The 12,818-nt window shown below is 35.6% G+C and overlaps 1 protein-coding gene across 2 annotated transcripts in view; it reads left to right on the top strand.

Annotated features, from left to right (window-relative positions):
• CNTNAP2 (contactin associated protein like 2) overlaps window positions 1-12,818 on the top strand; it is a 2,305,108-nt gene that overhangs the window by 918,083 nt on the left and 1,374,207 nt on the right. For both annotated transcript variants that reach the window (XM_030826021.1, XM_030826023.1), the window contains one exon: window positions 2,666-2,813. In XM_030826021.1, the coding sequence (XP_030681881.1) occupies window positions 2,666-2,813 (148 nt within the window). The remainder of the gene's footprint in view (window positions 1-2,665; window positions 2,814-12,818) is intronic.

The raw sequence follows: 12,818 nt of genomic DNA on the forward strand, positions 1-12,818 counted from the left end.
CTTATACCCTAGGTCTGAAATCCTCCTTTGTGCCAACCTATTCTTCAATATATTCTATGCCCTTTCTCTCTTGTCTTTTAACCACCACTCTGTCCTTCTATGCAGCTGAGCTCTAACTCTGTGGAATTTGCCTGATTACATAGCCTTCACGGAATTCCAAATATAGGTAAAATTACTAGTTCCATAATGCACTTCCATAGTTCCTTTTAATGCTGCCTTTCACCATATCTTTTCAGATTTTATTTTAGGCCTCATAAGATTGCAAATGTCCTAGAGACAGTGTTTCAGGAGAGTTTTTTTGTTGTTTGTCTAAATATTGACATAAAACCTAGCAACATGCTAAGCACATAGTTAATTTTCAAGTTAAAGTTGTTTGGTGTCTTTTGTTGAGTACTACTTAAGATATTAAATTTTGGATTAACCCATATCCAATCGTAGATTTAATTCAAGTGATTTTGTTCAAGGATTCTAATTGTTCTTGCATTTGAAGTCAGAGAACCCAACAGAAATCTTAAAATATAGCCATGGTTTAATGGAATACTTGGTTAGATTTTTAGATTCTTTGTAAAACTAACAGCCAGCTAGAAAAGTACCTACAAAGAAAATGTTTTTTTTAGAAATGTTTTTTTTTGGCCGGGTGCGGTGGCTCACACTTGTAATCCCAGCACTTTGGGAGGCCGAGGCGGGCGGATCACGAGGTCAGGAGATCGAGACCACGGTGAAACCCCGTCTCTACTAAAAATACACCCAAAAAAAATTAGCCGGGCGTGGTGGCGGGCGCCTGTAGTCCCAGCTACTAGGAGAGGCTGAGGCAGGAGAATGGCGTGAACCCGGGAGGTGGAGCTTGCAGTGAGCCGAGATCGTGCCACTGCACTCCAGCCTGGGCAACAGAGCGAGACTCCGTCTCAAACAAAAACAAAAACAAAACAAAAAGAAATGTTTTTTTTTTTTCTTTTGATGAAGTTGTGTCAGCAAGATGCAATGAGGATGCTCTATTAAGTGTTAAAATTCAAGACCTACTGCTCAAATAGGATTGTTTTATGGATTACAGAGGGTATGACTGTTTGTAAAAGGCAGTGGTAGTATGCAGCTCATTTGAGAAAACCAAGACGAGCACCGCAGGAGTCGTCACAGAAGAACATCCCAATTTTTAAAACATGTAATTGTCCATGTTATAGACTAAACATTATCCATTACGTGGATTGCTGGTACCATCTAAAGGTTATATAAAATTGTTTGAATGCGGGGGAAATCTTTCAGTATACTTCTCATAATTACTAGGCCTTACATTACACATTTTGTGTTTCGGAGCGCAGGAATTTGACCGGGGAATGCGGGTTGGATAACAGATCTACTACGAACCTGCATTTGTGATGCTTGAATGAACTTAAGCCAGTGCTTTCAATTCTGAAGCTACTCTGTATTTTTCTTTTTTTTAATTAAAAACATCTCTCGCTCTTTACTTTGTATTAGTAGTCTAACTTTAAAACATCATTATTAAAGATAATTTTTTTAAAAGACAAAACTCCTGGTTGTAGATAGAAGCAAATTCAGTCCTTAGGCAAAGAAGACGACATACTAATAATGTAATATAATGCCTGTGTTGCATCTTTTCATGATTTAAAAAATAATTTTTAAAATTTCTATTTGTATGATTTTAAGATAATTTAAATCTAAAAGATAATATCTTCTAAAAGATAAGGCTAAAACCTCAAGTTATCTATTATAGGGACATTTAGAATGCGTATATGAAGCTGAAACTGCTCATGTTTAAAATAGCACAAGCTTTCACTTATTTGAATTATATCTTCTAAAATATAATCGTTTCTTTCTTTAAATCTTCCTGGAATTATAACTTTGTACTGACATGTTCCTTTTCATTAGATGGTAATTTTTTGAGAGTTGAGTCTGTGGTTTCACACATCCTTGGATGTCCCATATTATCTTGCTCTAACTTATGAAATAGATAGTTTGTAAATCCTTGTTGAATGACTGTTATGTATGCCTCCCAAAAAAATCCATTTGTTCTCCGCTGAGGGAAAAAAAAAAGATAATGTGAACTTTCAGTACCAGATAAAAATTCATGGATAGTTATTCTTTCGACAGAATCTTCTATAATGAGGAAAACTGAATTAACATGTTTCTGATCCGTTGAACAAATTCTCTAAATGTGTCTACTCCAATAAAAGGTAGAAAACCCTGACCTCTTCACAACGTGTTCAATTGTTCTTCTTCTCTCACTAATGTTGAAATGTTATCTTTAAATTTCTAACGGTTTTATGGGAGAAAATGTGGAGGAGAATTTTAGAAAGCAAGACATATGGTTAGATGCTATAAAAATCATTTATTGTATAAATTAAATGCAAATATTAGAACTCATTTAAATGTGTATAGAACACAACAGCGGATGCCATTTAGTCTTTCATTCTTTTAACGTATATTTACACGGATGAAAGGACCCATAGAAAATCTGACCTGTTTTCCATTTAAAACTGGACTTACTTTCACGTTAAAAATAAGGAAGCAGCTTTTTTCAAATTATTTACGGTGTAAGAAATCACAAGCCCTACCACTGGATGAGATTTGTGTTTATTCTAGTAGATAGAGAACATGATTGTTTCTAAAGTATTTTTCCCAGTTTTTAAAATACCGTTTCCTTTTCCAGGCGTTTCCTGGAAACATTAATTCTGATGGGGTGGTCCGGCACGAATTACAGCATCCGATTATCGCCCGCTATGTGCGCATAGTGCCTCTGGATTGGAATGGAGAAGGTCGCATTGGACTCAGAATTGAAGTTTATGGCTGTTCTTACTGTGAGTATCGTATTGTTTAAATTTGTGGCAGGTTTTATCTTTATTTAAATAGCAAGCAGTTTCATTTTAAATTATTTAACATTACTTGCTTTCTCTGACAATAAACTACCTTCTCATTTCATATACATAGATACATATGCATAGATACATACATATATAAAATAAAAGGTTGTTTCCCTATTTGTATGTTATAAATGTATATTATAAACACACACAGAGACTAATAGACATGTCACTATGTCTTAATGATACTTTAGGTCGAAGATTTGCAAAGTGTTTTTTTTGTTCAATAGACTAAATAATAAAGCTTATTAATAAAATTTCTTTGTCTTTTTTTTTTTTTTCGAGATGGAGTCTTGCTCTGTCGCCCAGGCTGGAGTGCAGCGGCGCAGTCTCAGCTCACTGCAAGCTCCGCCTCCCGGGTTCGCGCCATTCTCCTGCCTCAGCCTCTCGGAGTAGCTGGGACTACAGGCGCCCGCCACCACGCCCGGCTAATTTTTTGTATTTTTAGTACAGATGGGGTTTCACTGTGGTCTCGATCTCCTGACCTCGTGATCCGCCCACCTCGGCCTCCCAAAGTGCTGGGATTACAAGCGTGAGCCACCGCGCCCAGCCAAAATTTCCTTGTCTTATGAAGTATTTAAAAAGGGGAAACCTATATTGTTATCCATGTATTTGGGTCTTTATGATGAGTTTTGAAAACATTTCAAAGAACTTCCTTCCAGTTCACTAAGTGTCTCTTCAGTTATGCCTATTCTTATACTAAAGCCAACCACTGGGTTTTAAAGTGAATGATGCTTTCTCTACCAGATTTAATTTACTTTTTCAAATCAATTTGGTCATCTAAAGAGATTATTTTCCCTTAAACATATTTTAAATCTTTCTTGTTATTTCTTAAATACATTATGCTTATATCTAAGGATTCCAACATATGAATTTGGGGGATTATAATTCTTCTATTGTTTCTGCTAATTTTTGCAAATGGTACTTGTTTTCTCCTACTCCTCTTCCTCTCTCTTTTTCTTCTTATCCTGTTTGCCTGTCTGTCCTTTTTATCCTTATCTTTATGCTTATCTATATTCTTTACTGTGACCTCAATTTCTTTACAATTTTATCTGTGGAAATTTGTTTGGGCCAAGGTTGATGGTGAATTCTTCTTAAGAGGATGTATCTTTGCTTATTTGCTTCTGTGAAGGCGATACCAACACAGAACTGCTTTCAAGTTGATCTCCAGTTGTGGTTGTTGTTTCTTTATGAGACTGCTAGATAGTATAAATTTAATCTACAAACACGTGATTCGCAAGCATTGGCTTCAAAATATGAATTCCCTAGTAAAATATACTTTCCTCATTCCTGGAAATTTTTCTTCCTGGTGTTAAGATTGCCTGGGGGAACAAAGATGCTGGGTATGAACAAGGAGGGGAATTGGTTCCTCTATGTTCTGCAAAAAGTCTCTTATTAGCCCCTTTCCTACTCATTCCTATAAACCCACAAAGATGAGTTCACACTAAGCAGAAAATTTCAAATGCCCCCGTTGGACAAGCTTTCTAAAATGCCCTAGACATTTAGTATTTTATATAAAGGAATATATGAAGCTTTCACCTCTGTATAAGTTTAGTAATAGAAATTGGTCAAAATATTTGCTATAATAGTGCCCAAATACTGTCTTACTAATTCATAGGCAATAGTGTTATGTGCAAACTACAATAAAGGGGTCATGGAGGTCATTTAAAAATTCTCAAAAACTGTTTATTTGGTTGCCATTTTATTGCAGCAGATAAAATTAGTAGAGAGACAAAAGATTTAGCTCTTCAGGAGAATGTAGCTCTTTAAAAGGAAAATTTAGCATTTCTGGAGAGGCTTAAAAAGAGTTCTAACATAAATTAGAATCCTTGGTCCTATGTGGTCTAGTCATTCATGAACAGAGTGTCATGTTCACACACAGTCTTGCTCTCAGCATAGCATCATGATGGGAAGGCCAGAAAAAAATGTGATATTTTTGTTACCATCACAGATTTTTTTAAGAGCCATGTTTAGCTTTTAGTAAATAAATACAGACACACACACATATATATAGGTATATATATACACACACATACACACACACACACACACACACATATATATATATAAATCCTTCATGGAGACTATGTGTATGTGCAATTTATTTTATTAGCAATTATTTAATGAGCACTTTTCATGTGTGATAAATATATTAAATGGTAGCACTACCACAGTAGATGAGAAAGACATGGTCTTTGAGAGATGAAGTGAGACAAATAATTTAATAGAGTTAATCATAATAAAAATAGTAAAAGTTAAAATTTACCCAAAAACACATAGCCTGAGTGATAGGTCTGAAAGGGAAACCAGGTAGTCTGGTACAATGCAAAGCTCAATATCACTATTCTGTTTTTAATCCCAGCAAAATAAGCACCCACCTGACCATCCACAGTTTAATCAAAACATCATGTCAACATCCCGCAACCACTGATCAGGCCTTCTCCCAGTTTCTGCAACTCCTTAAAAGTCAAAATTCACCTGATTTGGATCACCATAGATTAGTTCTTGTTTTTCAAAAAAATTTCCCACAAATGGAGTCATAAAAGATGCATTATTTTACACTTGACTTCTTTAGTTAAAAATCATATTTCTGAGAATTATCCATGCTGTTATTAGAGATATTAGTTTCTTTTCCTCAGTATTATTCTATCTTGTGAATATTCTACAATCATTTGTTTATTTCATGCTGACGAACATTTGAGTTGTTTCTAGATGTTAGCTGTTTCTATAGAATTACTAAAAATGTTTCTGATGGGTATAGACCTGCAGGTGGTAATAATAAACTAGCATATATATGTGTTCACCTTTGGCCAATAACAGCACAAATTTTTCTAAATCGGTTATATCAATTTAAAGTCTCCAATGCAATTAGAGTTCCTGATGCTTACAAATTAAGATATTTAGTATTGTTTAGAAGTTTAGGCTGGGCGCAGTGGCTCATGCCTGTAATCCCAGCACTTTGGGAGGCTGAGTCCAGCAGATCACGAGGTCAGGAGATCGAGACCATCCTGGCTAACACCGTGAAACCCCATCTTTACTAAAAATACAAAACAAAATTAGCCAGGTGTGGTGGTGGGCGCCTGTAGTCCCAGCTATTTGGGAGGCTGAGGCAGGAGAATGGCATGAACCTGGGAGGCGGAGCTTGCAGCCTGGGCGACAGAGCAATACTCTGTCTTAACAACAACAAAAAAAAGTTTAGCCATTCTGGTAAGTGTTTGTCATGTCTCATTTTAGTTATGTTTCTGAATTTTTTTTTTTTTTTGGAGATGGAGTCTCGCTCTGTCACCCAGGCTGGAATGTAGTGGCATGATCTCAGCTCACTGCAAGCTCTGCCTCCCGGGTTCACACCATTCTCCTGCCTCAGCCTCCCGAGTAGCTGGGACTATAAGCACCGGCCACCACGCCCGGCTAATTTTTTTGTTTTGTATTTTTAGTAGAGATGGGGTTTCACCATATTAGCCAGGATGGTCTCGATCTCCTGACTTTGTGATCCGCCCTCCTCGGCCATGTTTCTGATTTTTGAAAGGCATTATGCTTATTGGTCATATGTATACCTTTTTTTTAAGTGCTTGTTCAAGAATCTTGCTCATATTTCTATGGATTCCCATTTATCTATCTATTTATATATCTATCATCTATATATCAATCATCTATTTGATTAAGTAGTTTTTGCAGGCAACTCTTCTTCATTCTCATTGCAATTGCTAGACACGTATTTATTTTTGAGGTGACATTTTTTTAACAATAATAATTTTAAAGCAAACATTGTCAATGAGGTTACTTAAGAGTCCACAGGTGTAGACTTAAACTGTGACCACACGTTCTATAATTGTTACAAGTAGATTTATAAAGTTGTGAGTTTGTGCTGTCATGGGCTTTTCCATCAAGCCTGGGCTTTGACAATTACAAGACAAGAAGGAAAAATGACTGAAGCAAATCAGGAAGCCAGCCTTTTCTTCTGTATAAGTCCTTTTGGGGGAAAATCATATAGCTTTGGGAAACTGTATTAACATTTATATCAATAGATGCCAGCGGAGTAAGTAACTTAGCAACACGAAATTTAAAAAGTAGCATTTCAGTTGGATGTAGTAAGTTGGGTAGTGGCCTATCATAACATAAAGCCTTTATTCTTGGAAGTTGTAAGCATATAAGTATTTGCAGATGTGACTAAGTTAACAATCATGACAGGGAGAGGCAATTAACAATCATGACACAGAGAGGCAATTTTTTTTTTTTTTTTTTTGAAACGGAGTCTCGCTCTGTTGCTTAGGCTGGAGTGCAGTGGCGTGATCTCGGCTCACTGCAAGCTCCGCCTCCCGGGTTCACGCCATTCTCCTGGGGAGAGGCAATTTTACATTAGCCAGGTGAGCCCTAAGTGCAATCACATGTGTCACTGTAAAAGGTAGGCAGGGAGAGATTTCACAGATGGGAAAAAAGGAGAGAATGTGAACACCTTGGAACCAGAGGCTGGAATGATATGGCGATAAGCCAAGGAATGCCAGCAGCTACCAGGAGCGGGAAAGGAAAGAAGCAGATTTTTCTCTGGAGGGAATGTGATCTTGCCAACACATCGATTTCACTCAGTGATGCTGCTTTGGAACTTCTGACCTCTGAAGTTGTGAAAGAACAAATTTCTGTTATTTTAAGCCATAAGTTTGGGATAATCTGTTATAGCAACAACATGAAACTAATACAACAGTCAATGTATTTTAGAAAAGAAAAGACAAAAATTGGCCTGAGCAATGTTCTCTGATAGAACTTTCTACAAAGATGTAGATGTTGTCAACATGCTCTAGCCACTAACCATATGTGGCTACTAACATGTGAAATATAGCTAAGACAACTGTGGAACCACATTTTTAATTTAATTTAATTTTTAATTCATTTGAATTCAAATTTAAATAATGTGACTACTGGCTACCATATTGGGCAGTGCAGCTTAGAGGAACCAAAACATCTTCTATTTTTTTCATGTCTTTTTATAACATAAAGGACCTATAAAAGTTACATTTTAAGTGTCAGTCTCTATTTTTTTTTTCTTAGTTTGGAAAACAAAAATTTAATCATCCTGAAAACTGTCTTTACTGTCAATAATACAATCACCAGTCATCTTACTAACCACACAGTCTTAGTGTGTTTTGTGTTACTACACCAGAATATCTGAGACTGGGTAATCTAGAAAGAACACAGGTCGATTTCTTACAGTTCTGGAGGCTGGGGAGGTCAAGGTCAAGGGACCTGCATCTGGCGAGGGCCTTCTTTTTGCATCGTCTCATACCAGAAAACAGAGCCCTCATGACCTATTCATGTCTTAAAAGTCCCACCTCTCAACACTGTTGCACTGCGGATTAAGTTTCCAAAACATGAACTTTGAAGGACACATTCATACCAGAGCATACATCAAATGTCCTGATAAGATTGTTTTTCATTTATTATTTTTGAAGAATGAAAATTACACTTATCTCTTTTCCAAGAAAAATATACATGTTTATATTTTAAAATATATTTATGTTAAACATAATTGTTACGAAACACTTTCCAAAAGTTACTTCGATGTAAAGTTTCTACACTAGAGTTCAAACTAGAATGAGTCCTTGGAAGATGATACTCTGTGTTCTTGAGCTTAGTGAACTGTTGTCTCAAGAGCTTTCTTTTGATTTTTCAATGAGAAAAGGAATCATATAACTTTGAGTGGGGAAATGTAGATTAGACACAGCCCCCCATTTTGCCTTCCTAGAGAATGGGAGTGCTGTGTACTCTAGGGTCTCAGCAAGGAGAAACATAGTTTTGATCCTGCCTGTGTAAGAGAGATGAATTCTCTAATCTGTCTGGAAACTCCTGAGAGGGCGTACCTGGGATCTATCTTAAACCTGCAAGAGAGGGAATGGGGCTTCTTTCACTGCGAAGTTTGCCAGAAAATAGAGAGAGAGAAATCATAATGTGAGCACTGTTTCTGCTTGACTGTGTGTCTGGTGTAACTCCCCTTGTGTTTGTCATCTTTCCTCTGCACAGTTCCTGCATGAACACTTTGTCATCTGAGAAATGAGGTACTTCTCAAGGTTGAAATAAGACGCTGACTCTATTCCAGGTGGAGAATTTCGTTCCAGGCCACTGCTTTGAAGCCTTTAGGGCTTCTATTGTTCCTACTTCCTGACTTGTCTTGAACATAATATAAATTCCAATTTCAATAAATCTAAACTCATTTGAAATCATTCTGCTTCCTCTACGTTGGATTTTCCCTCAAGTTTAGTTGAAACAAGTGCATGCAGTTATTTTTAAAACTTAGAAATATGTCCCATGCCTTTTGATTCAGTGAGCTTTCTCCCAAAGCACAGACACTAATCTTCTTACATGATACCAGTGGGACTTCATAAAGCAAAAGGAAGAGGTCTCAGATTAATAATTTCAAAAAATCATTTATGGCTGCATTACTCAAACATTCATTTTAAAAAGCCAAACACAGTGCATTGATTAAAGTACTAAGCCTTTTTGATGGCAAATACTTAATTAGCTTTTAGCCAGAGTCCTCTTAAAAGTAAGGACGGCACCTTGGGAAACCAAGGTACACACATCGAAAGTAATTTTTATATAGGCTTTTAATTTGGATGAATAAATAATAAAACCTGTATGTCACTCAATGCAAATCATGATGGAAGATTGTGTTGCTGCCTGAGAAAAAAATAAAACGTATCAGGAGAAGTTAAATACAAATAAATAAAAGACAGTGTTTGGTCCTTTTCATGCTGTGTTGATGGCATATCTGCATCTCTAGTGAGAATACCCTCTTCTAGGGTCATACACTAACTCCCTACACTCTCATTTTGCCCAGGCAAGAGATGCTGCCATGTGCAGATGTGTTAGTTTCCTGGGGTCTCTGTAAAATAGTTCTGCAATCTTAAGACGAAGTTTAAGACAATGGAAAGGTATTCTATCATGGCTCTAGAGGGCACAGTCTGAAGTCAAGGTGTTAGCAAGGGTAGTTCCTTCTGGAAGCTTGGAGAAAGAAACAGTTCCATGTCCCTCACCCATTTCCTGGTGGTGGCCAGAAGTTGTTCGTGTTCTTTGGCTCATTGCTGCCTCATTTCAATCTCTGACTTTGGGTTCACATTCACATGAACTTCTTCGCTTTTGTCTGTGTCTCTGTGTCTTCACATAGCCTTCTTCTAAGGACATCAGTTATCGGAATTAGGATCTACCATAAACCAGGATGACCTTATCTTAACAAGTTATATCCACAAAGACCCAATTTTGAAATAAGGCCACGCTTTGAGGTTTTGAGTGGACATGGACTTTTGGAAACACTATTCAACACAATATTATATATATATTCATTAAAATCATTAAGAATTTATGTTTACATCTGTTTAAATGGGCAAAAAGTAAAAAATCAGTTCTGAAAGTCAACCTGTGTCTTCCTACTTAAATTAGATGTTTAATTTTGTATGATATAGAAGCATCCCAGGTACTTACATTTTGTGTTTATAATTGCTTCAATTTATTCAGCCAACATGTATTGCATTCAGGCATTTAGAAACAACCTAAAGCATAAACCCTGCCCTCAAGGAGATGAATTTTTTTTTGGCAGAATAAATGAATAAGTAAATAGTTTAAATACTCTATGATAAATGCTATGACAGAGAAGGAAGCCTTGCCTATGTTGATTAATGAAATAAGGTTTCGCCAAGAAGCAACAGAAATTAGGGGTAACGGAGCATTCATGACAAGAACTAACATTTTCAAAGACACAGAGACACAGAGATAAGAACATAATTTATTTCATATTTGGAGTTTTTAGTTAGCAACGTAAGTCTCATTTCAGTGTACATAGATAAATATATAAATTATTATGTTGCTTAGAGGGTCAATATATTTGTGACAGATTTGTTAATCTTATTAATATTAATAAGAATAAAAACACTGATTTATACTATTTTAAAAGCATTTTGCTAATTTTAAATCTTAAGTGCAAATCTGACCATATTACATCTGGGCCGACTACACTTTAATGATGCTACATTGCCTATAAAGTCCAAGCTGTTTGTTTGAAATTTAATTTCTCCCCACCCACCTTAAATCGTGTCATATTGTGTTTTATGCTCCAAATATGAATACAAGCTGTATTTCCTAATACATGAGTGACCTGCTTGTTTAACACGCATTCATTGGAGATGCTTTCTCTAACCAAAATACCCTCTCCATCATCCTTTACCTGACCAATCTTTTTTATGTTTCAAGATTCATTTGAAATGCAATCTTTAATGAGAATCATCTGAATTTCCAGTGAGTCACCTGTTTATTTCCATATGAATATTTATCAGATATCATATACCATTATATTTCATAAATATTTCCAATGGAATATTTAACAAAATAATTCAAAATAAAGTCAACTGCAAGATACTGGGAGAAGGAGGCAGCAAGTGTCACCTTATTCATCATTGGCATCCCCTTAAATGGCAGGCTCCCTGTACACAATAAATGTTTGCTGAAGTGAACTGGCATCAAATGTAAATGATACAGGCATAACTTATTCCCTCAGTGAAAATTGATTACTATTTGAGGCTGCATATATTCTTTTACTGGTGGAACAGGGTATGATTCCATTGTATCATATTGAACAGCGCTCTAAGGGGCCTACAAAATATTGAAATAATTACCAAACTAAATATAATAATAGATGTTCAAACAGAGCTATATACAGCAAATAACTCAGTGTTTTTTTTCTAATTTATTTGTATAACTTGTATTATTATTTCTGGTTATTATTTTAAATCATACTTTTTGAGGCTGCCTCATGGGTTATGTATATGGATTGCTTATCAGAGAAAAAAAAACACCCAAGATCCAGATTAATGTGAAAAAGTAACATAAAAATAGATTTAATAGATATCACTGCCATGTTATACAATATAAACTGATAATTAAAGAGGTAATTAAAATTGTCATGTACTATATGACGTATTTGGGATATGCTATGTTTCTAAGTTTTCATGTTATTAGATTTAAAAAATATATTGCATATTGTAACCAGAAATGTTCTTGCCATTAAGAGATCTAGAACTTAGATTTGAGCATATGTAGTATTCTTTAGTGCTCTTAAGAATAGTTTGGGTTTCAAACTAGAATTGGAGTGCTTTGTAATAGACAGCTGTGGATTGTCATTCAATGTCACTTTGAGATAATGACTTCTTGGTCTGTACATATAAATATTATTGTAGGGATAAGGCTAATGATGAAAGCGCATACGATAGATACTTTTACGTAATTTGGGTATAAGCCTTTTTGGCAGGGGTTGGCTAAGGTAGATAGCTAGTGGATCAGATACTCAGTGGCTCTCATTCCTGGGTTACCATTTGAGGGTGACATTTGAAATGAACAAATTTAAAGCATGGAAATATATGTTCTAATTTTTTGTTCTATGGGGTAACAGCTATCAGTATTTAGTTTTTTTTTTCTAGTGTAATTTGTTTACTTGGAAGAAACAATTGACTTTGTTCAGCGAGAGAACATGGTGAGCCTACCTTTATATTTAGGAACAAGACAGTTACAATTGGCAGCTAGCTTATATTTTGAAGAACTATTTAATATGTCACTGATATAGAGCTGGAGTCACATCATATTACTGTAAAATCTAAATTTAAATTTACTCTCAAGAACTTTCAAAGTTAAACTGACATATAAAATCAAGAGTGTCGATTTAAAAGCAAATTAAAATTTCTGGCAGAGAGTTATATGCAATTAGACCTATGTCTGTCACTCTGAAATATGAATAACAGTATACTTTCTAGAACAAGGGAGGGTATAACTTTTATTATACACATTAGTCCAAAATTGTTCATAAAATAATTTCCCAAGAAATGTAAACATATTAAAAGAAAAGTATATATACACACATTCTGGTGCCTAGTTAAAGAGAAGAATAAGGTAATGAAAAAGAACTAT

Source organism: Nomascus leucogenys, chromosome 13 (assembly GCF_006542625.1).
Source record: "Nomascus leucogenys isolate Asia chromosome 13, Asia_NLE_v1, whole genome shotgun sequence".
Taxonomy (NCBI): Eukaryota; Metazoa; Chordata; class Mammalia; order Primates; family Hylobatidae; genus Nomascus; species Nomascus leucogenys.